Below are 26,376 nucleotides of genomic sequence, written 5' to 3'. Positions count from 1 at the left end.
CAATGAACTCGCTGTCTCACGCCCTGGCCGACTTGAGCATTGCTCCCCAGCCCGGACTCCCCCAACCCTTCCGCTTCTTTGACCTGCCATCCGAATTACGCTTCAAAATCCTAGGCTTCGTTCTCGTGACAGACCAAATCGTTGACCTCAACCCCAAAAACTATGGCGCCGCCCGTCACCGCATGAATGTCTTCCTCACCTCCCACCGCCTGCACGAAGAGTCCTACCCCGTCTATTACGGCGGCCACACCTTCCGTATCTTCCCCACCAATCACCGCTTCTTCGGGCATAAAGTACGACCTCTGGTTGCGAGATTACCGGCACGATATCGCGCAGCCTTGGTGTCTTTGGAATTGCGGCTGGGTCCAGGCTGGAGTAATCCGCCTCGGTCGTGGCGGGTGGACGACCGCCTGGGTCTGGAAGAAATGGAAGCAGTGCGGACTGTGAAGGTCTTTGTGGAGTGCGATCCGAGTCATGATATTTTCAACGGCTTTAGGATCGACAGGGACTTTTTTACGGGCTTCTCTGGGAGTCTTCTTGGAGATGTGCTGCAGTGTCTTCCGTCCGTCGTACGGGTTGAACTGGATGGGTGGCCGTCTGTGAAAAGAGAGGGCCCGCTTGTAAAGAGGTTGCTTGAAGTGACGAGAAATGCTGGAGTGAGGGTTCCAGAGGTTGGTGGGAAAGGAGAGGATGATGGGGATCAAGACTTCTCGATTTGTAGAGCACGGAGAAGACTCAATTACCCTAGAGAATTGGATTGACTGAAGATGATGCTATGCTATACACAATGGTCCAGGCGCCGTCGCTATCTATGATGTAAATCTGTGGCATTCAAAATGTGGATGTTGCCTCATAGTTCCTCGTCCACATCCATGCTTCCAGTCTGGTGCCCATCCTGATGGCCGTTCGCTCCGTTGGTCTTTGCTACGGAAGCTTCTTTGTCTATCATTTGCCTTGACACTGACACGATGTTGTCTTCGATCAGTTGTTGACCAACGTCTTCCAGATCTGTGAACGATTTAGCATGCAGGCACCATCGTCAACGAGGAAATCCAACGTACGCTTCTTCGGGTCAACCTTGCCGACATATCTCGTCTTCAATTGATCCTTCGTAAGCTCGGTCTCCTCCTTCACACGCTTCTCGTAGCCCTCCGCAAGCCCGACCAGCCTCTTCAGTTTGTCTTGGTTCTTTCCGCCCTCTTCCCGAAAGTCGTCCATCTGTAATGCTTCTGTCCAGACATGCTTGTGCAAGTTCATCAACATATTCTCCTCAAGACCTGTCTTTCTGTAATTGATACCTATGCTGTAGTAATGTCTATTCAGACCGTGGATGAGCGCTTGTATTGATGGCTTGTTCAAGTGACCGAGATTTGATGTCGTTTGTCGGGGCTCGTGGCCCATCATGAGGGTTTGGGGGTTGATTAATCGAAAAGCATCGATGACAACTTTGCCTTTGACTGATTGAATGGGATCGACAACCACTGCTACAGCACGCGGAGTAAGCTGCTCGAAAGACTGTTGCGTGTTGATGTCGACCGAAGATAGCCAGCAGCCAAATCCAGGATGTGAATGGTACCATCCCACGACAGTCTCTGGTCTGCATCCTGGTCAGCCCGGTAACTCTGAGAATATGCCAGAATCCACATGCCTGCCTGTCTGCCGTAGCATATCCATCATCTTAGTCTGAAATACAGGGTCCACAGCTTCAACGCTGACACCTGTACCACTCTGGGGCATAGCAAAGACGTCAACGACGCGCACAGTATAGTCATCCACGAATTCGCCCAACATCAACCCCATGACTTCCATGGGTACGCCGGCTCGGCCATGCCTTAACATTTTCAGGAGAGCTAAGGAGGATATGTAGACTGTCTCCGAATTATCGACGAGGTTGGAGTCCTTGACCGGCAACACAAGTCAGTACGTTGCTATCATAGCTTATACGCCCAAGGAGTACGTGAAGCAAGATGCTCGATGGTCCCCTCCGACTTGGGCTCACTTACGGCACCTGGAGGCGCTGAACTGCCACCCATCATACTCCCTCGCATCAAGCTGTTGAGGCGGTCCATCGCGAACTTCTTCTAAGATATAGATGAACGTTTCTGTGTGAAGAGATTTGGCGTAGTTTGCTCCTTTTTGAAGTTCGTGATGGAGTAGGTACTGTTGCGCGCTCAATCAGAGCTCCGCAAAATACGCTAGTAATGCTCTGCTAGTCCCAAAGGGAAATGACCAACCACCGACTTTCCGTCAGCCCTACCCTTAGTCTCATGCTCGCTTTCACTGCTGGACTTTCTTCCTCCTCCATGTTATAATTATCACAGCACTACAACGACTCCTTCTTGACACACCAAACTTGCGGCAAGGGAACTAGCAGCCATGACGTCTTTTGCCCCCGTGGACGTGCAGCTCACGGCGCCAACTGGTGCCGATAAGAAGACCGTTGCGTACTTCTACGATTCGGACGTGGGCAACTATGCCTATGTTGCGGGGCATCCCATGAAACCGCACCGAATTCGAATGGCTCACAGCCTGATTATGAACTATGGTCTATACAAAAAGATGGAGATCTATGTAAGTCTTAAACCGCTCTGCAATCTGCACATTCATTATATTCCCCTCTGTCTGTCAGAAATCTGCGGGGGCACTGCGCCGATCTTCCTTCTCCATCATGAGTGCCAGTGTGATTTCCACTATCTACAGGTTGCTGACATGTTTCACAGCGCGCCAAACCGGCTTCAAATCTCGAAATGACTCAATTCCACACGGATGAGTACGTCGAATTCCTTAAGAAAGTGACGCCAGATAATATGGAAGCATATCAAAAAGAGCAAGGCCGTTTCAACGTGGGAGACGACTGCCCAGTCTTTGACGGTCTCTTCGAGTTTTGCGGCATCAGCGCAGGCGGCAGCATGGAGGGTGCTGCAAGGTTGAATCGCGGCAAATGCGATGTTGCGGTCAACTGGGCAGGCGGACTCCATCACGCAAAGAAGAGCGAAGCCAGTGGCTTCTGCTATATAAATGGTATGAAGTTACGTCCTCATGGACTGGGCCCAACGCTGACTTCTGTAACTCAGACATCGTTCTTGGTATTCTTGAACTTCTCCGCTACAACCAGCGCGTACTTTACATCGATATCGACGTGCACCATGGTGACGGGGTTGAAGAAGCCTTCTACACGACGGATCGAGTCATGACCGTCTCATTCCACAAGTATGGTGAATACTTTCCCGGTACAGGCGAACTCCGAGACATTGGTGTCGGCCAAGGAAAGAACTACTCCGTCAATTTTCCTTTACGAGACGGTATCGACGATAAATCTTACAAAGCCATCTTCGAGCCTGTCATCAAGAATGTTATGGAGTATTACCGACCAGAGGCTATCGTGCTACAATGCGGGGGTGACAGTCTGTCAGGGGACCGTCTCGGGTGCTTCAACCTCAGCATGGCAGGGCACGCGAACTGCGTCAATTACGTGAAGAGTTTCAATCTCCCGGTTCTGGTTCTTGGTGGAGGTGGTTACACAATGAGAAATGTCTCCCGTACGTGGGCCTATGAGACAGGTCTCCTTGTGGGGCAGAAGATGGGGCCTGAGTTGCCGTACAATGACTATTACGAGGTAAACAATCGAGACTATGGACTTTTTGATCTTCTACTGATCGCCACCTTAGTATTATGCACCTGATTACGAACTGGACGTCAAGCCGTCGAACATGGACAATGCCAACTCCATGGAATACCTCCAGAAGATCAAAGTTCAGGTCATCGAGAATCTCAAACGCACCACCTTCGCACCTTCGGTTCAAATGACCGACGTGCCACGTGATCCGGAGGGTATGAATGATGAAGCTGACGCTGAGCTTGACGATCTCGACGAGGATGAGAATCCCGACTCCAGATACACCAAACGCCGATGGGATAAATACATCGAGAAGGACGGCGAGCTCAGCGATAGCGAAGATGAAGACGAGAATGAAGCCAACGGCGTCCGAAGACAGCCCAATGCAACTAAAAGACGGCGAAATATGATGGACTACCAAAATCCGATGGCCGCAGCTGATGACAAGGACATCAGCGGCGTCGTTTCTGCACGAAGTGGTCGCAGTCGCATCGGCAGTGCGAATGGAGTGGGCTCACATACCGCATCAGATGCAGAAGGACCTCGTAGTGATGAGAGCGAAGCCGAAACTTTCGATGGACCACGGGAAGATTCTCTGTCCTCAGGCGACCGGGAAGAAGACGAAGACATCGATATGGTTGATGAGCCAATAGCCAATGGGACTGGGCCAGCAGCAGGACCACAAGAAGCGACTCCTCCAGACTCACCGCCACCCGTCGCTGCCAATCCTACTGTACCGGCGCATGTAGTTGACGACACAGGCAACGACGCAATGGATGAAGGTGATACCCTCGACGACCCCGAGTTTGCGAAGGAAGAAGGCCACGATGAGCGCGAGAAGGAGGATGTCACGGCTGAAAAGGCAACAGAGGTCGTGGAGCGCTCGGAGCAGTGATGAAATCAATCATCCTAGGCATTGCGCATGGAGTTAGGTGGTTTAGAGCATCAGCGGGCTTGGCGCATGGAGTGGGGACGACAGATGTATGCATCTATGATACCACATGTTGTTTTGAATCCGTCTCTGAGCGAGAGAGAAGCATGTCCGTAGCTCTAGATTTGGGAGTTCACTGGGAACGGATCTAGCTCATGTTCTTTGTACATAAAACAATTTTTCAACTTCTGGGTCACTGATACTGATCTGAACTTGTCTAACTCAACAGTCGCCAAGCATAATCCGAATACCTCGTACGAGGAAGAGTATCAAAAATCGTTGCCTCAAAACGGTAACATGAGCAAAGAAGATAAAAGAAACAATAAAAAGAGTGCGTGTTCCCATTGTCTTTGAAGCATCGGGCTCCTGATCGGGATTCAAGAGATGCGCCAGTGAGGAGCAGATCTGGATTGACACAGGTGAGGAGAGCATGACAACTCCGTTGCTTCAACAAACTTCGACATTGCCGACATTCTTGACCAACACCAACGATAAATTACTGCAACCTTCTGTTTGCAATGCTGCGGCATCTCGGGAAGGGGAACTTGAGAGCGATGTCGTGATATAGGCATCAAGCCCAGACTACTTGGCATTGGAAAGCATTTGGGTCTCTGGAAGTCTGGGTCTGGGAAACGCCTTCATGCCCAAATGGACCGGTAACCAGCCAGGAATCGATTTGAACCGCCAATCTCAAGCAAACAGAGCGGAGTCTGATCGAGTTCAAATCTTACAGTCGATGACAACCGTTTGGGGCCTAGAACAGGAAATGTGTGGGTTCTCAACGTAGAGGTACTAGAAAAGACAATGTCTGTTGGGGTGAGGCCACCTGAATGTGTCAAAACCTGCAAGAGGTCGTGATGAAGAGCGGTAAATGAAACGGAACGTTGTGAAGTTGTCGCTGAATTGTTTACGATAGTGGATTCAGAGCCAGTCCAGCAGTCGGGGTTTACCGTAGAAGCATGGCTTTTGCACCGGAATGGTACGCTGGGGAAGTGTAGATATTAAATCCAGCAACGGTAAGATTGATTTATCAGAAACACCACAATTCCGCACACGCATACAACTACCACATCGTCTCATTGCACGCCTACCTTCCGCTGTGTCACAAAACGTCATTCGCCGCTTTGCTCTAGCAGATTCTGATCCTCAGTGTTGTCTATCTAGAGCACCGTAAAGCTCGCCCACGACAGGCGCCGTCACCTCGAAACTAGTGAAACAGCAATGTCCGACGCCGTCCTTCGTGCTTACTACACCCCATATCAAGGGTTTATCGGCGGCGTCATCGTCCTCAGTCGGGTGACACGCAGCACTGATGGCGGCACTGCAACTGCCGGCAAGTGGGATCCCGGGTTTGTATCTTCTGAAGCCGACCATAATTCCGAGGAGGACGACAATGGCGCCGAGTATGATGCCATTGATGATGGCTATGCATGAGTAGCCGACTGTTGAGTAGGAGGCACCGTTGTCTTCTTGACCGCCGTCATCAAAAAAAGCCACTCGCGCCAGAAACAGGCTTTGTGTGACTAGCCAATGCAGCGTATCAGAGATGACTTCAAGGGGTACACCATATCTGTATGGTAGCTGCAAACGGTATGTGGAACGTTGGAGGCCGCTGGGACTCGTCACGCGAAGAGGTTTGCGATTGTGGGCATATTGATTCCATTCGTTGGCGAGAAGCATACAAGTGAAGAGGCTGTTGTATGCGACCAACGAGAAAGGCAACAGCAATTGAGGGGAGTTAGCGACAAGATTTGTGTAGAGAAGTTCACTTGAACCGGGAAAGCTCCCTGAGGACATCATTATTGATTCTAAGGTGACAGTGCCATAACCCATCTGCCATGGATAAGACAAGCTTGGCACACTTGGCAGCATTGGGCTGGGCCAATTTAAATGCCAGAGCTTCAGTCCGAGCAAACAGCTGGCACTTATAAGGAAACAGATGCAACTGAAGAAAGGTGAGCGGACAGATCATCAAAAGAGGGTTGCAAGGTATGGGTGTTGAAAGGGAAGGAGAAAACGCGCGAAGAACCTTCTATCACTCACAGAACGTTGCAGGTCAGCCATCGCTTCCAGCTGGCACTTGATAGTCACTGATGCCGCAGACCCTTCCACTTCATCGGGGCGTTTCCCCACTTCTTTCCTAAAAACCCCCTTTTCCCTGCCAAGCACACGGCTTCTGTAGCAGGGTCCGCCCTTCGCAAAAATGATTCCAACGCGTCACCGAGTGTCACCAAAGGCTGACATCTCTGGAGCCGCAGTGTCAAGAGCATGCATAAGGTCTTGGCTAAGTTGCAGCATATGACGATACCCATGATGATTATGCTGAATTGGACCTGACAGCGCTCTTCAGTGGGCTTGCTGAAGCAGTATTGAACGTGGTACGTATATCCCTCATAACCAGAGACTACCCAGCTTGCTGCATGCTGCAGGAGGCAATTGAAATTTCTCTCGTTTTGCTGATAGGGATTGTGGATCCATTAATATTGCACTCCATAACGGAAAAAGGAATTTGAAACGAATCTAATTGGCACGCTAGCGTTGATATCGAGGGATATAACTAGCAGGTCTCTATGAGCCGACACGAACGTCTGGGTGTATGCTTTGCTACACGCTTCATTGTCCAACTTTCCCCGGTTCAGTGCGTTTCAGAAATCCTGTAGAGTATAGTTGGGAGGCTCCATGCTGTCTTTGTTCACGGGAATAGACCAATTGTGAACAGTACTATTGATCAACTCCGGTGAAGCTGCAAACACTGCGTATTCTTGCGAGACCAAAGTCGAGAAAACGGCGCTGTTGTACAATAGATGAAGTGGTATAGCGGGAATTGCAAGGACAAGCCAGAGGAGAGTCCTTTGTCGAGAGCTCCTTGTCAGATTCGTACACTAGGGACGCCAATACGAAGCCATACTTGCTGAGCGTGCGCTTTGTCAATTTCCTTGCGAGTAGGCGAAGCAAGGCATTGCATGCAGTAACTGCTTGCACTTAATTGCTTCAGACATTTGTGGCCACATAAGCCATAAACTTAGCTCTTTGGTCCTTTCGGCAACTTCCTGTTTGAAGAGTTACAAGTCCCCCAGCCACAGGGTATTTGCTGTATGCAACCGCAGTCAACACAACGTTGACTATCAATACAGTCCCTGCGGTCGTGGCGCAAAGGGTGACTCCCATACGCCAGCCCTGAAAGTATCTTGGTTTCCGGTGCTCTTCCTCGCGAAAGTCGCCAAATGAACCGTCATTGACTGCATCAGCCTTAAGATAAGCTAAAAACGTTCTCCATTGGACCAGCGCCATTAGGAATCGAAGCTAATACTAGTAATATAGCATCACCGCAACACCTTAGGATCGGCCAATCTAATCAAGGGTGTACTGCAAGACTGAAGTGAAACAGCACCAGGATCCAGCACTGGCGGACTTAGCCTGGACAAGAATGTGAAAGTTACGCCGAGGCTCAAACGGAATGACTTACATGCTGAAGTCTATCACTTCATGGTCATCTGCCACTGACTCGTCAGCAATATTGTTGTAGGCGCGAGAGTTGCCCTGGAGCCACCGAGGGTGCCTCGCGCCTGGAAGAGTCGACATCTTGGCTACAAGAAAGTTAACGCGGACTAGCCTCCCAAAGACTGGGAAACGTCGCGTTAAGGATTCAACTGCACAGGGACGCTAGCTTTACACGCCCCAACATCCTTTGTTTTCGTTGCGCATGACTCGTGCAACTTGGGTACAGCCTCCTATGGAGCAATTGCCAAACCTAGATGTGATACGATCTTCACGGGTAGCCACATTCGTAATGGTGTCCTGACAGAATGCGACAGCCATTCGGGCTGAACAGAACTCTCGCAGCTTGGTCAAAGACAACCGATCGCGGCCAGCATACACTGCTTCTAAGCTGCGGGCACGCGATCTTCGGAGAAACCCATTGTTCTATCATCGACATCGTGGTAAGAGGAGAGCCGCGCTGGAAATATCGAGATTGCCTTATGTCTGAAAGACTCAACATCGCCGTTGCCAACAGTCGAAGGAAGAAGTCGAAGACTAGGCACCATAGAACTGGAAAAGGTAGCCTTAAAAGACTCGACGGAGTGTAGCTGCTGGTTGTACACCCCTCCCAAATTCTCTATTCCCGTCATACATGACTTATCCAACGTAGGCACAGCCTCACATGCAGCATTTTCACATATTTCGAAGGCGTATGCTCTTCAAGGGTAGCACATTATTAGTGAAATCCCAACAGTGCTGTTATAGCAGTCATTCAGGCCGGACAGAGTCTCAAAAGCTCGGTCCGAGACAGATTCCGATCGATTGTTTGATGATCTGTCACACGCATGAAAATCCAGGAGGATTGCCGCTTGTGCGAGCTCCCTGTATTCTGACAAGCCCAACTGTCGCGAGCGTCGGAGAAAACGGAGTATCTGAATAACTGATGACTATACTGTGGAAGTGTGGGGTAGGAAAATTGTTTGTGTTAGTCTAAGAGTACTACGGAGGAAAGTGTGACAATGTAGCCCGACGACGTCACATGACCCTTGGCGCCCTGGCGCCCTGTATTTCAGATAGCTGGAAGTCTCGGCTTGATAACGATGAATCATGCCAAATTGAGAGTGATCAACGTTCAATACCGCCTTGATCCCGACAGTCTGTCTGAAGCGTGAGCCCGGCAAGGTAAGTGAACGAAGGTTGAAAACCAACTGCAAATGTTCTCGCGTATCTAAGCTAGAACCATTTGTAGAGATCTCACCCGACAAGTCTTTTGTCATTAAAAGTTCGAAGTCTCTCATCCGGTGCTTCTCCTTCTCTTTTTGTGGGCGGCTGTTGCGAGATCACATATTCTCTTTAACACGACTTCTCCATCTCGAACATGGCTTCTGTCAAACCTGATGGCTAGGTCGACTTGTAGGCTCCGAAGCTTCTCAAGCTGTTCTCTGCGAGTTATGAGGTTGTCTTTTCTCTCTTCCCTGATCGTCTTGGCTTTGTGGATGAATTCCGAGATAGCTGAGGTGGTCTCGGCGAAACCTCTCGGGTCCAAGTCATTAAGAACAGTTGCCAAAGCATCCGCTGCCGTAGATGCTAGAATATGGACTGGTCGGCAGTAGCGAGAAGAGTATATACAACGCTGGATCTCCTTCTGCTCCCTTTTATGGGTCATTTCAGTCTTCGTCATAAGTGGCGGTGTTTGAGATCCATATAGATATGCTTGCTTCTTCCTTCTGTTCGCGAAGTTGTAGACTCGAGTTGCTATTCCCTGCTATAACCTGTGAAAGTGTTGATCATCGGCAAGAAAGGCATTGACTAACCAAGGATACATCGGTTTTTATTGACGGCCCTTTGTCGTCATGTAAAGCATCTAGATCTATGTCATCCGTCTTTACGCGGGTTAGCTTCCTACTATAGCGAAAGACAAGATCAAACGGATCTATGATCTACCACGCCGATAATGAGAATAGTGACTCACATGTATGGTTTGATTAGGCAACATGGAGCCTGCTCCTGAAGCAGTGGAGGCCGGGGGGAAAGGCTTACTTATATGCTCAGAGGACGCAGCTTCTTCCGAAAGTCCTTTTGAACGATCGTTTTGAAGTCTCCACGAAGTATCTGAACCTCCACACCATTTTTCTCATACACAATGGGCCCTCGGTCATCTTTATCGATTCGCAAGGAGCGCATACAATCAGAGCTATGTCGTCTTTCCTCAGAAGTTCTCTCGCAAGGACCTCTGTGTCTGTCGTATTCTGCGAGGCTGTGGCCGTGCAAGATCTCGTATTTTCTGAAATAAGCCACCGAGCTTTCATTTAATGGATAAGCTTCTATATTATTTTCTAGGTGTGGCTTTCGCTCTTTGTCGTCATCAAAAAGTTCTTGCAAACATAATACAATGTCAGATCTGATACCTAAACAATTAGACCTAAAAAAGAACCCACCATCATAGTGTCATTTGTTCGCACGTCACTATTTAGCACAGACATAGTGTGGAAAACTTTAGCAAACCGAATAGACCAATGAAGAACGAAATCAGCTGGTTCGATGATCTCACATGGTGGACCCCATCAATTCGGTTCCATATCAGTGTCAATTCATTTGACACTACCGACCAAAAGAGTTACGTTATGTTGGCAAGTTTTACTGCTCATCGAAACTTGTCTGATCTGGCAGTGATAGAGGAAGTTTAATCTAAGGGTCGTTACCGTTCAACCTCCAGTGCTATAGTATCGGACCTCTTGAGGTAGGTACGAAAATTCCGAGTCTCGATCTTTCTGCCTACCCATTGACTCAAGACTCTGCCGGCTGCCCGGAAAGCTACTTCTTTGAGACCCTTAAGAAACCAGAGAAGCCAAGGAGCCAGGTCAGGCCTTTATGCTCCGGTCGACCGCTTTCGATTTGCCCTTGCCCAGGACAAAGTCAGTGCTAGCCTAGGGCCCTTCTTGATCACGAAGCCCATGCAATCTCTAAATGATCACCATGGACCTCTTGTTGACGCGTACACGGAAAATCCGACCACTACTGGGGCATTGGGTCCCAAGCTGGGGCTAAGACAGGTATAATTCTGAAGTAGCTTCGAGCGCTTTGTCTGGGCACACCTTCAGACGGGGCGTTATCCGAGATCTTGGCGCAGAAGGTCTTGGCATGTGCCAGATTTCGAGTGCAGATCTCTGATTGGCCAGGAAACTACCTCGGCTGCTGCTGTGCAAACGTCTCTCGTTCGCTTACCCTTTTGTCTCACTTCTTCTCCAACAACGTTCCTCTCGCTTTGCTTGTCATCATTGTTCTAACATTAAAATGAGCAGTATGTCTGGAGAAAGCAAGAATATGCCACCTAGTTGGCACACCACCGACGTCTCCTGGTACAGAAAGGACCTTCCAGAGATCAACGAGTCGGCACGAAAGATTTTGGAGCAGTATAGTGGGATCAGTCCTGATGGCATCACATCGCATCTCCATGAAGTGGTATGCTCACTACGAGAGACCTAACGCTTCTCTGTGGTTGACGGAGAACCTCAGCGAACACAAGCTTGGAACATCTTTCCCTATCCCTCAATCGGGAACTGGCATTTCCTCCACCTCGGCATCCTGCAGCAACCTCGCTACCCCGAGATCCTCGAACGCTTGCAGCAGGGTCAGAAACTCCTCGACGTGGGATGCGGATTCGCGCAAGATCTCCGCCAGCTCGTGTTCGACGGCGCACCGGCGGAGAACGTCTACGGCATCGAAATCGAAAAGCCGTTCGTCGACTTGGGATATGACCTCTTCCTCGACAGGGCGAAGATCCCATCTGCGAATTTCCTCGCGGCTGATATCTTCAAGTCGGATTCAGCGGCCAAGAACCTGTTTGGCAGCATCGACATCATCTACGCCTCGCAATTCTTCCACCTCTGGGGCTGGAACAACCAAGTCGAAGCAGGGAAGGCCGTAACAAAGCTGTTGAATCCAGCGCGCAGGTCTCTGATAGTCGGCTATCAAATCGGCGCCATTGTCCCCAAAGAACATCAACATTCGCCTACGAAGGAGGGGAAGATGTATTTGCACGATCGGACCTCGTTGCAGAAGCTGTGGGGTGAGGTTGGAGAAGCTACGGGGACGAAATGGATGGTTGAGGCGTGGCTGGACGAGGCGGAGATCTTCAGCAGTTATGTGAAATTAGATAAGGATGTGCGGAGGATTTCGTTTGCTATTGAACGGATGGAATAGATTAGACCTTGGGAAGGGATGGTTATGAAGAGGGATGCCTTCACGTACTGCCTCGTCCTGCTGATAACCACTCTTACGGCCCGGAATTGGTTATGGGCAGCCAATAGTCCTGGTAAATCACAGCAACCTCTTCGTTCATGAACTCACAGTAGGGAGGCTCGCCCCGGTGCCCCATTGTCGGTACTCCGAGAGAGATGAGTCGTTACGGTCTTGCCTTGGTCAAGTCAATGTCAACGAACAGATCTAGCCCCCAAAGGACTTTGTGCAAGTCGTACTGCCAAGTCCTCGCGCTCTCTGCGGCCGATCCCGTTGGGATTTGGATCAGAACTCTTGAGAGTGGAAATTGGTATATGCGTGTATTGGTTAAAGTACACATTTTCACATATCCAAGCTATGGAGATGTCTCGTTCAAGAATAGTATGGTTAGACTGGGTACACTACGGCCAGAATTCATAGTCCATGTCATGGAGTATACACATCCCCCGTTCTAATACTCCCCGACCGATTTAATCCTCAAACCCACATTTCCGGAAGAAACACACGACGTGAGTTCGTTTTTCCAATCCCCACCGTTGAGGTAGTGGCGAATTGCCGCAAGCATCTACATTGCATACCATCGAAGCAAATTGTCACCACCCGCCTGCATCCTCCCGCGGCTCGGGCACCGTGCTGCAGACTCGCCTTCTGCGATCCCACCGAGCGAAGCCAGCAGAGTATATCCTGCGCAACAGATATGTAGTCGGGAGGACTGATGTGTTACAGTTTGATGTACTCTCTTGCTGCTATTAGCTGAGGACAGATTTACGAGAAGGCTTACTAAAGCACTCAGGACATCATCGTCGACGTCTGGATCTAGGGAAGCGGGGAAAGTTCGCCGTGGTTGACGGACTGGGATTTTCTAAGCAATATCGGCGCCGTCAAGTTGCGTGTGTGTGGGCTTGGAGGAGTAGGTATGGCGTTGACAGTTCTCGAGATTATGGCCCTCGACGCGATGATCCGATGTCAGCTAAGGGGGTCGGCAATGTGTCGCATAAAAGGGAATGGAGCCCAAATAACACGAATCAGCGAGACGATTGCCGGGAAGAAGGATTGTTGTCGGAATACAACAAGAAACATTTTGAATTCGGTATTGCAAGCTAAGTACAACAGCCGTCGACCGGAAGATTCCTCCTCACGCCAGTATACCAGGTATCAACCCCTCGGTAAACCGCCACAGCAGCGACGAATCATGCGTATGGAACGCCGCCCCGGTATACCACGTGTGCCGCTGCCCCTGCAACGCGTACAACTCCCGATAAAACCCACCCCGGATCGCCTCCTCCGACACCGTCAGCTCGAACGGCGTGTGGCTCGCATACGCCGCGAATTCCGGCGCCGTCGCGTTCAGAGTCCCGGCGGTGCGCAACCGGAGCACGCTCTCCACGATGAGTGCCTGGACCTGGGCGTCGGGAAGTGCGAACGCGGAGCCGACTTTGACGTCGTAGAGGCCGGAGACGCGGCTTGGGTAGATGCTGTAGAGCCCCGGGAGGGAGGGGAGGTTGTAGGGTGTGCTGGGGCCGATGTTGGTGAGGGTGGTGTTGGAGGGGATGTTGGTGTTGCGGAGGAGGGCGGTGTAGTAGGCGCTGTTGAGGAATTGGGCGAATAGGGAGCTTTCGTTCGTGGAGAGGTCGAAGCCTTTCAGGTTGTCTGGTTTGGGCGGGATGGTGATGAGGAGCTTTTTTGCGAGGATCAGTTTCACACCCTGAGGTGTCTGCACTAGGACTTTCACGCCGTCGTCGCCGCTTCGGTCTGTTGCGATGACGTGGCTCTGCAGCAGGACGTCCGATCCGAGTTCTGCTCGTGCTTTTTCGTAGATCTCGCTGTTGTCTCGTCTTGCGGTGGTCAAGAAACCGGTTTGCAGAGCCTGCAAGACACCAATGCCGAAGTTCTTGAACACATACAATGTATACTGATCCAGCAAATTCCCAAGTCCTTGCGCAAAGCTGAATAGGAACCCCACGGCATTCTCGAGGTTGTATTTTTTTACGAAATCACCGAACGGAAGTAGCAGATCCGCAGGCACGGGATACGGGAGATCAAAACCGGCTTCCACATAAGGATATTTCTCCAACTGAGCACCGTACGCTGCCAAAGCGGCCGACGGATCTGGAGGAGCGTACCCAGCTACGATCTTCCCGGTGCTGAAATCCACATATTCAGTCACCTGACCAGGCACCGTGGACGGGGCCACCGTGAGCGGGATGTCGAATCTGGCGAAGTATTCCTTGACAACCTCGAGATTGTGGAAGTATACGACGCCATAGTCGACTGTTTCGTTGGTACTAGGGTCAGTATAGGTGTTTGTGTGGCCGCCCAGTCTGTCTTTGGCTTCGACGACGACGACGGTCTTGCCGGAGTCGGAAAGGCGGATAGCGCTGTAGGTACCCGTGGAGCCGCCGCCTATGATGCAGATGTCGCGGGTGATGACTGCGGAGGCGGGGTAGGCTGTCGTGTTTACTTTGGGAGGGGACGCGGTTATGAGGTGTGAAAAGGAGGCGACTAGGAGGAAGAGCTGGAAGAGGGCCATTGGTGATAGTTTGATATTTTTTGTGAGGGAATTATCCTTCTTAGCGCAAGTTGAGAATCTAAATTCTCGTTGGAGTCTTTTTTGCACGAAGATGTAGATGCTGCTTGAGAATCAACACAATATCCCTCTACTTTTCCAAGATGTTTCATAGATACGATCAAAGAGCGTTGCGCGCTTTAACTCTCACCTTCCGTGTCTGAAGACCTTGAATCGGCATCTTCCAGACGCACTAAGGCCTGTCACGGAACCCCGGCCGTCTCTGGGAATGCTCGATCCTTCCTTCCAATCGCAAGACGGATAATCTCAAACCCTCGACAAATATTTTCTAATTTTTTCTCGTTTCCGAGCGCATCCATCCATTCGGACTGACTGCCACTTTCGGGCTTATGATGGAGGATATGGCGTGCTTGGCGTGCATGAGAAGTGTTGGCAGGGTCCTTCCCCGCAATTCTAGAGCGTCTGTGCATGCAGGATGCATGATACATGCATAGTAAACGAATACGAGCATCCAATGATAAGTTTCAATCCAGGATATGACAGCAAGAAAGTACGAAACCCGCACAACCCTGGATCGAATTTGCTCTGGGGTGTTGTTATCAGGTAACTTTCCATCAACCCATATTGGAGGTACCTAGGTAGAGAGCATAGCCATCGAGCGAAAGCACTGCTCGTTACTCAGAGTCTACAGCACGAGAGGCAGTTCGGTCGTGCCGATCGAGTATTCCGCACCGGTGCTGTAAGGATCAATATCCTTTTTCCCTTGTCACGCGTCCCTGCTATCGAGGCCAATCATCCATCGTAAAATCGCGCATGTGTCATCCAATCGTTCTAGAGAAGTCGCCTCCCAGGAATTGCAGGGCCGTTCGCTGCAGTTCATGCTTCCGGCAGGCATGATGTTCGACCCTGTGTGTCTATCACACTTGGCGCGAAGAAGGCGAACGAGGGCGTGCCCACGGCGTGTGTGCTCATAGGGATTGGAATGCTCCTTACACGGGCTTCTGCCGCCCAGCTGCTGATGATTGGTGGATGGGGAGTTGGCTTCTTACACACACGCAAAGATGGAGGAGGCGAGAAGACCGGACATCGCCTGCTCCACTTCTGACACATCAATCTTCGGAGAATCTGCCCTTAACTTAGCTTCGAAGTGCTTGCCCTTTCACTAACGAGCAATGGCGCCGGTCTGCCTTCTTGTCAGCTTGCCACTCTCTCCAAGCCGATTCTGTGAAATTGCTCATCGATTCTGTCGTCGCACCAAGGCCTTCCATGTCCCTTCTCCCCCGACGTGACGCCACTGATTGTCGTCCTGGATTCCTCCTCGGTGGTGCATTGCACCATCGAAAAGAGGCACAGAGCAGGCCGGACGCCACGCCTTCGCGAGCTCTCTTGCCAAGTCCGCACCAAGATGAATAAACTTTTGAGCGGTCTCGAAGCCCAGTCCGAAGTTGGCGCTTGTAAGAAGAACATTGCGACCGTTGAACGAAGGCTGCGTACTTTGGAGACTCAAATTTCATCATGATGAGATCGAGCGCCATAGCCATAATGAGAGGTCTTTAGGCACGAAGGACTGTGCAAATTTGTTCTTCGGGTTTGACGATGTTGCAGTAAACGCCTTGACTAGGTAATGGAAAATGTTGACATACTGTTGGTTCTCACCTTTCTAGCGTGCTGCGAGCCTATACCATTCACTTTATGTACTGAAGGTAGTAAAAGGTCTATACCAATAGCTCCGTAACGCTCTAATCCATCTGTTATTGCTACTAACCATAAACCAACATAAGAAACCACAGGTGTAACAATCCCAAGCAACGATACGAGACGCGTGATTTGCGACAGTAGCCAGGCTCCGGCGAGTATATATACTTGGTCACCACGGAGACTTGCGGAGTCTAATCAGTGATCCTCGATATGATCGTAATCTACTATTCGTCAAGGTTTAAGCCACTGATCAGTCTCGGCACATTCGAGAATTCCGGAGCCTACTACTCTCCCAAGACGTGCGAGCTCAGACCTGAACCACGACCCGCGCTTGACATCCACATCTCCAAGGCTCGAAGCAATATTCAGAGGCCATATTATCAGACCAGCCAAATATGGCTTGATATCCTCGTTCGTGTTCAACCTGATCGAATCTTGATGAGAGGATGAGTTGGGACTGTCTGTGACCTTGAATCTTTGAAGACAGAAGGGTACGCCAGATGCTAGGTCATTGGTCATGATTTCAATATGGGAGAGACATTCCAAACGGTGCTCATAAGCGAAGTCGTCTAAACTCGGGCGACTGAGTTCAAGTGCCCTCAAGCGTGTACTATTGATAAGCATTCTCGTAGCGGAATATTGATTCCAGAGGGCTGCGTATGCAGGGGTTGAGTAGCTGTAGACTACTGGGGAATAGAAATCTCTCATGGGCCACGGATGAAGGTCTGACAGAGTGTGTCGTTGGTAACACCAGGGGCTTGGGAATTGGGTTGTCCAGTCTTGCAACGCGGTATCAATGTCTCGCGCCTCTCTATTGAGCTCCTCGGCAATTGAAATGAGCTCATGAGATGTGCGCTGTGGGCAAGTTGTCTCCTTGACAATCGTGGATAACCGCTGACGAACGTTGGCAATTCGTACAACGATGCTATCGTACTCAAGCCAAGCCATGCTCGCCGAACAACGTACTGGATTCATAGGAGCCTCCACGATGGATGGTGCTGCGTCTATACTAGGGATGCGGATTTGTCATATGACACGTGACGTCAGGTCAGACCTACTCGGTTATCTGACAGTCATATATAGCCAAATGACCGCACTGCAAAAGGCTTGTAGTAAGGTAAAGCGTGAGATTCGAGGTAAACGGTAGAATTCAGAGGTATTTAGGGTTGAAATCCAGTATCACTAGTGATATCTTACCGAGCTAGGGATTTATAACGCCAAGCCTCTATCTACTACGCCCGTCTTTGTTAGCCTTGTATCTTTCACGGTTAGACACCTACTGTATACGGTTAGCGCTGTCATCTGTCAGGTCAAACGTTTAACCGTCACATCACTGTCATAGGGGTCAAATGTCAGTCATTACGCATCCCTATTTCCGACCGCTTGCGTATGAGTTTTCGATGTTGAACCACGGAGCAAGCTTGTCCAACTCTCCTACCATAGCAAAACCACTGAGATTTCATACATCCATGACATACTGGCTAGGCCCCATCACACTGCGGCGAGGGGTTAGCTACCTCAGTGTAAGATTAAATGCCGCGAGTGGCTTGCCTTGAATCCGCCGGGTCTTGCATGTCTGGCATCCTGCACGTGGAAATGGTATGTCCCTTCACACAGGTTGAATCCAGTTTCGCCAGGATCAGCTCGCTAGAAGACTGAGTGAAGTCGATCTGGCGTATCGCATGATTTGGCGCTGATGGTGCCGTGTGCTGCTGTTTTGCTTGATACTCCTAAAAGAATCAAGATTCAGTCGACCGATGACATTTGAGAGTTTCTGTCTGACCATACTCATTGTTGAGTCATCATGCGATGTCTTGGCCCCACTAGATGATGAGATATTTTGTACTGAGATCGGTGATAATCCTGAACAGCGCTGGGATCCACTATAACCCTACCTACTTCCGGAAGGCGACCCTGCAGGGAGTGACTAGATACCTAGAGCTATCTCCTGAGATGTCCGGAGAGCGGATGGATAGGAACTTTCTATTGGGCCTGATAGGGGGGCATGAATCCCTAAATTGCGCGCCAATTGAACGCCCCCATGCAAAAGCGCAATGAGCATTCCAAGGCCCCATCATCAAGACGCGTCCCCCCAACTCCTGAACTGTAGATCTCAATCTCTCCCAGATCATCAACCACCACCGCCGCAGCCACCGCCACATCCTCCGCCCCCGCCTCCTCCACACCCCCCACCACTGCTCCCACCACATCCCCCGGCTGCACCCCCGGTTGCACCCCCAGCACAACCCCCAGATCCGCCTCCACCACAGGACCCAGCCGCGACACTACCTCCGCAAGCGCCCGCGCAACAGTTGCCAGGAGCGCCTGCCGTGAAATTCGCACATCCGGGATTCGCTGCATAAAGTCCACTGTTAACACATGGATCGCCCATGTACGGCGCATAGTAGGGCATGTATATCGGGTACCCATACGCCATTGCGGAATCAGGACCACTGTACTGATCTCTGGTGGGCGGCGTGCGGCCCTTCTTGCGGGCATGGTTGCAAGCTTTTTGATAGTCGCGCTCGAGTTTGGCTTTCACGTTGGCGTCACGTATGCCTCGGCTGACGTCCTTTTCCGCTTTGATTGCACTATGGGCGGATATGTGGGGGGATGTGTTGGGGTCTTTGTTCCCGGCGTGGAGGCGGTCGAGTTGAGACTCGATAGCCTTGTTGCCTCCAAATACGCGTTTGACCGAAGACGTGTGGGATTCTCGGATAGCTTCGCAGTACCAGCATGTGCACTCTGAGTAGAGCTCGTTGTAGGTTTTCTGATAGATTTTACTCGTCCATTCGAAAGCGTCAGACAAGATCGTTTCTTCGATCTTGTCGTCGTGGTCGATAAAGCGTTCGGTTTTGGCTACTGTGTAGGCGTAGTAGTAGGGTGGAGAAAGCTGGTGCGTGTGCCATGCCAGGTCAACGTCGAGAGTAGGGACCGCGGTGTGACTTGGGTGAGAGGCGATTATGTCAATGTAGCGAGTGTACTTCTGGATGAGACGAGCCATGGTGGAGGTGGCCGCTGGTGAGTGAATCCAGTCGATTGAGTGCATTTTCTCAATGAATGAACATTGACGGATGACAGCGCCGACGAGGTCGAGAGCAAAAGGAGAAGAATTGTCCCAGTAGCGAGACATCATGCGGCGAATCGCGATTTTCTCTGCGCGTTTAAGGACGTGGCTAGTGCTGCTATTTGTACTCTTGATGTAGGCCTTGTCTTTTAGAAAAGTTTCGATCTCTCTGCGAATGTCGGTCATCTTCTTGTTGGGGGGATTCCGAGGGAGAGTGAGTGCTTCTAGCTTGGTGTATAGTAATTTCCTGGGTCCGTCAATGAGACGATTCGGAAATAAAGAAGCAACGGACGCCTCTACAATGCCTGAAATTGCGTGAGTGCTTAAAGTAGATTCCTGCCCGAAAAAAGAGAATACACACCAGTTTCGTTCAAGATCGTGCCGGGCATTGGGACATCCAGATTACGCAGTGCCTGTATGTCTCTTCGGAACTTTTGAGTTCTGTGCATTTCGTGATCGATGACGATGCCGCATTGGCACTGGACTTCAAAGCTCTTATCTGCAACTCCTGCCGCGGTCAATTCTCCGTAGAGTTCGGCGTCTTTCCGTGAGCTTGTTCTTGTCCATGCACGTTGCGAATCCCATCTTGTCCGCGGCAGATACAGTTTTCGTCTGCAAAATGGACATTCGATAGTGGCATTGGGGTGATCATTTAGACTGTTCCATCTATAGCCTGTCGAATCCTCGAAGCTTTCCATCGCTGCCTGTGTTGCGCTGTATTCGAAGGTATTGTTATCGATGCAGGGGTCGATGACCGCCCATGGCAAGCCAGCTCTCCAAAATTTCATCTTTCCTTGACGGAGGCAGTCTTCGAGAAAATCTCTTGGGTTGAGCATGTATGCATGCCAAACCATGATCACATCTACTGAGATTAGTACATTTACATGGACCATATCTCTCCACAAGACTCACCAAGAGGAGGCAAATGGTCTTTGCTCCATTCCAACCGCTGACCAGCATCTGGGCTTTGACTGAAGACAATGGGGATCTTGCTCTGGCCAAGAAGCCTTTTGGTCTCGTCGTTGGTTTCAACGCATGTGGTCCACCATCGTTCGAATCGTTTGGAAGCCTTGTGAACGTAGACTTGCCAGCGCTTCTCGCGGATCTTTGTCAGTAGTTCGGCGCGTTCCCGGTCGGATTCGCCAGCATCGGCGAAAGCATCGTTAATGCCGAAACGACCATCTTCAAAGGCAACATCCTCACGAAGCTGATGAAAGGCTTCGAGGAGCTTGAGATGTGCGATACAGACGTCAGGGGTTGGTTTGGGGGAAGGGGTTAGGTTGAGATTGGAGAAGGCTGCAGTAATATCAGGCACCTCAGAGTGGTATTCGCCCTGTGTGTAGGCTGGAGGTGGGGGCGAATCGTTGGGTGGAGTGGGAAGGCCATTCTTCTCGGTTGCCGTCGCTTTTGAAGTGGGCATCGTTTGTATCTCGATTCTTTTTAATGCTCTTCGTGATTAGAGAGAAGATGTAGATATGCGCATACTCTTATGTGTGGTGGCTCCTAGAGGATATAGGTATACATTTATATTTGATGCGTCTTACAGCACGTAGGCTCGATTTGCGGCGGGCAGTGCTTCTGCTTTCTGCCTTGCAACGATAGCTATATAAAGTAGTCATTGCCCCCCCCTCCCTCGTCAAGTCTTTCTAGAAAGGGTTTAGCGGATGTAGCGGGCTCATCAACGGAGCCGGGATTTAGCGCCAGCTTTGCTATTTTAGGTGTAGCTTCCCTACGATGGAAGCTTTTTAGCCGGGTTCCAGATGCGCAGTTCCCGCTAAGCCTTCGGAAGGCTCACTGGCACATCATTGGGCAGTACCTTACTCTACCTTACCTTACCTATCAAATCATTCCCCCACTAAAGCTTCATGATGCTTAATGAGACCTCATAGGTGGCCACATAATCTTGATGGTTACCTACCTTAACCTATCCCTATGAATGACCATGAGTGAGATGGGGCTGTTTCGAGACTCGATGTTGTGACGAGGTAATCTTACAGCAGTCAAGATTGAAAGTCCCTTGAGCATCAGAAGTGGAGCTCAAGGTTGTTCAGTCGTCACTATTGCAGCCAAAACATCGTACAAGCTGGGATGAATGGTACTAGGTTGAGAGTGCTGCTGAATCCGAAAGCGGGGTTTGGAGAAAATTGCTGAGTATGCCGTTATTCCGGAGGAGGTGGTGAGTATATATCAGAGTGCCGAGAACGATGGGCGAAAGCGCGTAGCTGGTAAAGATGAAAGCGGAATGGAGGTCGAGAATGCGAAGACGCCAGGGCCACTGCCACTGCCGTAGATGGTTACGCATGTTTTCATCTCCGTTACCATGAAGCTGAAAGGATTGAAGGCGCTGGCATCGGGTCGCGGGATTCCCATCTACCTGACGCTGAGGCGTGAGTTGGATCTTGACCAGTGATGTGCTGTCGGCAGTCATTTGGACGGCTGTCACGGCAGCTTGGAAGCCAGAAATGCGAGGGCAAAAGATGAATGGAGGCGATGACGGACGCGACTGCGCGAGAGGATTGGGTAATGGTAAGAAGAATAAGTAATAAGAGATCCCATCTAAGGGCGGATCGTACAGGAAGGAAAAGGAATACTAATGATCCCACAAAAGAAAATCTCGCACCGAACAAAAAGTCTAGGCAAGCATTAGATCTCCGTCCCCTGCTCCGACACCAGCTGCCTTAACAGCAAAACGCATACGGCATCATCTGCAGCCGACCCACAACCAGCATCCCCACCCTCGCCTCCTCGCCCCCCACAAACCTCGCCCAAATCTCCCACCGCATCCGCGCAAACTCGACCGGGTAATCACCGCTCGGGGCTCCGTCCACGACATTGGTAGAGTGGGCGGGAGTCAGCGGATGATGTATCCAAGGCATGTTCTGACCTTGTCGATTTGGCTCTGGATATGGATCAGGGGAGAGGGGGACACGAGTGGGGAGGCGAGGTTGTGTGAGTGCGTCAGGATTCCGGAGGCGGTGTTTGAGGGTATTTGTATTGCTCTGCCGGCGGTTAGTACAGAGGCGTTCGGGAATAAGGCGGATGGGTTGGAAGTTGAGCGAGGAGCAGATGGGGAGGGGGAAGGGGATGGGTTGTTCAGTTTGCTGGGGTGGGGGGCCGGTGTGGAGGTGTAGCTAGACTTCAAGGTAAGGGCTGAGGTAGTTGAGTAAGTGAACTGCAGTAACGGAGAGTTTGTAATGTGTAAGATGCGCGCCCGTCAATGAATGCCAACGTTGCCGTCCTGGAAGCTGGCTCAGGCGGCTTCGTTATCAGGAGGTAAGCGTATTGGTGCTTCATCTGCTGCCTGTGGTTTTCTGCGACCGTAATATGGAATTCTCTTTCGAGTAGTGCATCAGCGCATACCTTACCAACAACAGCAGATTTTTTGGAAGTATGATCACCTATCTGATCCCTCCCCACCTCCAAATTCAAACATCAAGGAATCCTCCCACTCATCCCCTCCCTCCAACCTGCTCCATACCTCCTCAACCCTTCTACCGCCAACGTTCCCGTCACCAGCATCACGGTCCCCGCAGCAGTGAACAACCACCCATTACCCATGACGTCAATCAGCGGCTGCGCGATGGCAAAACCGACGCAGGCGAACAGGTTGCGACCCATGGAGTTGAGCGCGACGCCGGAGGCGGGTTTGTTGGGGAGGAGCTCGGTGACCATGGTGGTGACGAGACCGAAGAGTATCATGCTGGAGGCGCCGAAGAGGAAGCCAGCGATCATCTGGTGTGAGTTATTAGCTGGTCGTCAATGTGAGGCACAGGGGTAGAGGGGGGGAAAGGGGGACTCACGGGAACCCACCAAACGACACCCTGCTGCACCACCCATCCGTACCAAATCAACAATGAGGCAAACACCCCAACGCCCAGCCACGCATTCTCTCTTACCCTGTCTTCCGGCCTGTAGATCAAGCCCCCGCCTTCGCTCTCATTTCTGTACCTTCCCGCGTTCCTCGCTTCCCGCGCCATGATCGAATCGCTCCATTTGCCTCCATAAACACTTCCCAAAAGGCACCCGACGCCGATGGGTATGTAAATGCACCCTACGACTGTTGGCGATAACGAGTAAGGCGGACGCGAGAAGGTGGATTGGTAGGAAATGTTGAGCAGGCCGGTAGTACCAAAGGCTATGCTGGCGATGTAGATTGTAATTGTTATGGCGGGAAAGCGGAGGTATTCTAATGCGTGGAAGGGTCCGATCAGAATGTCGCCGACAACGCCTCGATTGAAGCGTGTTGTTGGAGGAGCAGGCTCATTTTCAGTAGTCTGTGAGTTGCTGCGAGATCTTTCGAGTCGGACGGTAATGATTGTCTGCCTGGGCGAGGTTTCGGGCAGATTGAAAATGATAAGGACCAAGACGACGCCTCCGTAGATTGCCAAAAACCACTGCGTGGCCCTCCATCCCCACGTTTCTGTCAGTATTCCACCGAGCAGCGGGCCCAGCACCAAGCCCACACCCAGGTTTCCCATATAATAGATACCCATTGCAGCACCGCGTTCCTTGGGCTCCCACATATCTGCAACAGTACCCGCACCCACTGATTGGAAGGATGAGGCAGCGCTAGCACTCAAAAACCGCATGGCGAGAAGCATGCCGATATTTTTTGAAATTGCGGCTAGTACACTCCACAGCACAAAAAGAAAAAAGGAGACAATGTAAACTGTGCGCCGGCCTAAGTGCTCTGAAAAGGGAGACCACCAGAGGGGGCAGAACGCTATGCCAATTTTGGAGAGGGAAAGGGTCAAGTCTGCTAGGTTGAGACTGGTGTGGAGGTCCGATGCTGTATCTTGCAATGAAGCTAAAGTATGATGTATACATTAGTCAAGAGATAGCCGTGCAGTTTGCTTGTTGATATTGGTGAGCTAAGCACTTACGGTAGAAGATGTTTTCGCCCTGGAGGTAGGTTAGTATTCCATGTTCTCCTTGGAGGCAAAAGGCGTTTAGAATATTACAGTGGTAATGACTGCAGCTCCTGCTGACACGGTGAAGGTGATGAGCCATTTGATGCTTCTGCTGTACTCTTTCGAATTTTCCAATTCAGAAATCAGCGTTAATTGACTCAGAAGTCCACGTCTTTTGGCTTTTGGAACGATCGTGGGGGTCATCGATGTCGAGGTCTCTGATGCGGGTGATTTGAGCCCACGATTAGGAGTAGAAGCCTTGCTTTGTGACGTCAAAGGGGTGGAATGCATATTATTCATCTCGCTGATGGATGCATTAGGTAGAACTTCATCTTTGAATGTTGTGTCCATATCGTGTCGGATATTTATGGCGGCCACTTGGACACGAAACTCGCCGAGACAGCCGTAAATATCTAACAGATCTATGCGCAGAAGGTTCTCACCGACCCTGGTTCTAATCTTTTGGGATCTATCCGTAGGCGGAAAGTCTTAATTATATAGAAAATTGGATTAAGGATCGCTAGTAAGGAACCTTTCCATGTCGCTTGCAGTCAGATATCGAATACTGTTCAGTGCGTGTAGATCCGCTCGGGACACGGGCTGAACGGATTGGCCGTGCGGTGTCCATCACTTCTGAATCTCATGACGGATATTAGGGAAGACTGACAGGTACATCGCGCAAACAATACCGTAGGGTAGTGGCCAGCTAAAGCACGAGAGAATCTCAATTGCGCGTTGGCCGTTGAGATTGAGTTTCTCATCTATCTTGCGACGTCGATCGAAAAGTATAGTCGTTTGAAATATTTCCCTTTCCAGTAAGGACCCAATTTGTGAACTTCGAGAACGCTGGCAAAACGGAAGTCAAACCACCTCCCCTGCCAATGTGGGGAGATGGAAATCGTTGAGCTAACCAGTCTTGCGCACCAACCAGACGGAATTACCGAAATGCTGGAGCACTGAAACCCACAAGTTGCATATTGAACAAGCATGCAGGATAATTTGACATGCAGTTTCCCCGCAATATGCCCGTCACAACGCACAGACTTGTTAGTTTTGCACCCAGACGAAATTTGAATCAGTTTCGACATGATACTTAGGTATTCGAGTGCGTTGGCAAAAACATAGCCTTGAGAGTGGTACAAGGTATGGAGCGATGCACAGCAGCCTGTGAGATACTGGAGAACTTGAATGGACAGCGTCTAGAGGAGGCACTTGCGCAACGACCGCCAGGTTTGTGGGGAACGCCGCACCGCCATCCGCATGCAGAGACGTTGAGGTTTAATGAACCCCACAGATGTGCAGTTGACAGATGCGCAAGCGGTGCGGATCGGACAACAGATGGGAGATAACAGCATCTGAAAGGGGCGCGATCGACCTTTTCTTTAGCCAAAGACTTGCAGCATACGTATCAATGCCTAACTGGATGCGTAACACATCACCGAAAAAAGCAATCTTCTTGCATGCAAAAGATTCAAACCACTAACCGTCGAGAATTAGGCAAGACTTTCCTGTGTAGGAGAGAGTGTGATGGGATTGATATGCACGCATGAGTGCAAGTCGGCGCTATTGCATGTCCAGATCCTGGCGCTACGCTTAGGCACCAGCAAGCGCCGACGGTCAGGTACACAGCGAAAAGGGAGCAGGACCTCATACCAGTGTATGCAATTCTTTGGAGCGCTCTGAACCTGGTCGAGCCACCTCGTTTACAGGTTGTTCTCTGTTTGGAAGCTCTGCTACCCTCTGAGCATCCTACGAAAGAAGCTGACGTCGGACCCAATTTTCCCAAGTGCATGATGATAGTAAGTAACTCAGTACTTCAACGGCTGATCAGGGGCCCCTTCGTTCGTACTGGGTCCCGATATTGTGGGGCATGACCTCGACATGTGCTTCGTTCCCGAGAATAAGGAA

General features: G+C 50.6%; 9 protein-coding genes across 9 annotated transcripts; 3 read left to right on the top strand and 6 right to left on the bottom strand.

The window, feature by feature from the left end:
- Nucleotides 1-2: 2 nt before the first annotated feature.
- Nucleotides 3-761, top strand: HO133_008990 (uncharacterized protein; the record flags this gene model as incomplete). The annotated part of the gene is made up of 1 exon (XM_037299851.1): nucleotides 3-761. The coding sequence occupies one exon, from the start codon at nucleotides 3-5 to the stop codon at nucleotides 759-761; it is 759 nt and encodes a 252-aa protein (XP_037154677.1).
- An 89-nt stretch (nucleotides 762-850) lies between these two features.
- Nucleotides 851-2,069, bottom strand: HO133_008989 (uncharacterized protein; the record flags this gene model as incomplete). The annotated part of the gene is made up of 4 exons (XM_037299850.1): nucleotides 851-1,008; nucleotides 1,062-1,597; nucleotides 1,649-1,899; nucleotides 2,004-2,069. The coding sequence occupies 4 exons, from the start codon at nucleotides 2,067-2,069 to the stop codon at nucleotides 851-853; spliced, it is 1,011 nt and encodes a 336-aa protein (XP_037154676.1).
- A 307-nt stretch (nucleotides 2,070-2,376) lies between these two features.
- Nucleotides 2,377-4,511, top strand: HO133_008988 (uncharacterized protein; the record flags this gene model as incomplete). The annotated part of the gene is made up of 4 exons (XM_037299849.1): nucleotides 2,377-2,571; nucleotides 2,721-3,021; nucleotides 3,075-3,616; nucleotides 3,669-4,511. 4 exons carry the CDS (start codon nucleotides 2,377-2,379, stop codon nucleotides 4,509-4,511), a joined length of 1,881 nt encoding a protein of 626 aa, XP_037154675.1.
- A 1,182-nt stretch (nucleotides 4,512-5,693) lies between these two features.
- HO133_008987 (uncharacterized protein) lies at nucleotides 5,694-6,347 on the bottom strand (the record flags this gene model as incomplete). The annotated part of the gene is made up of 1 exon (XM_037299848.1): nucleotides 5,694-6,347. One exon carries the CDS (start codon nucleotides 6,345-6,347, stop codon nucleotides 5,694-5,696), a length of 654 nt encoding a protein of 217 aa, XP_037154674.1.
- A 2,974-nt stretch (nucleotides 6,348-9,321) lies between these two features.
- On the bottom strand, nucleotides 9,322-10,023 carry HO133_008986 (uncharacterized protein; the record flags this gene model as incomplete). The annotated part of the gene is made up of 2 exons (XM_037299847.1): nucleotides 9,322-9,789; nucleotides 10,000-10,023. 2 exons carry the CDS (start codon nucleotides 10,021-10,023, stop codon nucleotides 9,322-9,324), a joined length of 492 nt encoding a protein of 163 aa, XP_037154673.1.
- A 1,307-nt stretch (nucleotides 10,024-11,330) lies between these two features.
- On the top strand, nucleotides 11,331-12,230 carry HO133_008985 (uncharacterized protein; the record flags this gene model as incomplete). Its single annotated transcript, XM_037299846.1, has 2 exons — nucleotides 11,331-11,489; nucleotides 11,544-12,230. The coding sequence occupies 2 exons, from the start codon at nucleotides 11,331-11,333 to the stop codon at nucleotides 12,228-12,230; spliced, it is 846 nt and encodes a 281-aa protein (XP_037154672.1).
- A 1,171-nt stretch (nucleotides 12,231-13,401) lies between these two features.
- Nucleotides 13,402-14,796, bottom strand: HO133_008984 (uncharacterized protein; the record flags this gene model as incomplete). The annotated part of the gene is made up of 1 exon (XM_037299845.1): nucleotides 13,402-14,796. One exon carries the CDS (start codon nucleotides 14,794-14,796, stop codon nucleotides 13,402-13,404), a length of 1,395 nt encoding a protein of 464 aa, XP_037154671.1.
- A 1,926-nt stretch (nucleotides 14,797-16,722) lies between these two features.
- On the bottom strand, nucleotides 16,723-20,978 carry HO133_008983 (uncharacterized protein; the record flags this gene model as incomplete). Its single annotated transcript, XM_037299844.1, has 6 exons — nucleotides 16,723-17,385; nucleotides 18,105-18,221; nucleotides 18,589-18,846; nucleotides 18,869-19,863; nucleotides 19,920-20,420; nucleotides 20,471-20,978. The coding sequence occupies 6 exons, from the start codon at nucleotides 20,976-20,978 to the stop codon at nucleotides 16,723-16,725; spliced, it is 3,042 nt and encodes a 1,013-aa protein (XP_037154670.1).
- A 2,012-nt stretch (nucleotides 20,979-22,990) lies between these two features.
- Nucleotides 22,991-24,819, bottom strand: HO133_008982 (uncharacterized protein; the record flags this gene model as incomplete). Its single annotated transcript, XM_037299843.1, has 4 exons — nucleotides 22,991-23,290; nucleotides 23,359-24,365; nucleotides 24,442-24,460; nucleotides 24,520-24,819. The coding sequence occupies 4 exons, from the start codon at nucleotides 24,817-24,819 to the stop codon at nucleotides 22,991-22,993; spliced, it is 1,626 nt and encodes a 541-aa protein (XP_037154669.1).
- Between the last annotated feature and the right edge of the window lie 1,557 nt (nucleotides 24,820-26,376).

Source organism: Letharia lupina (assembly GCF_014066315.1).
Source record: "Letharia lupina isolate WasteWater1 chromosome Unknown contig_6, whole genome shotgun sequence".
Taxonomy (NCBI): Eukaryota; Fungi; Ascomycota; class Lecanoromycetes; order Lecanorales; family Parmeliaceae; genus Letharia; species Letharia lupina.
Note: the sequence above shows the minus strand (reverse complement) of the source record. Positions and strands in the feature narration are given on the sequence as shown.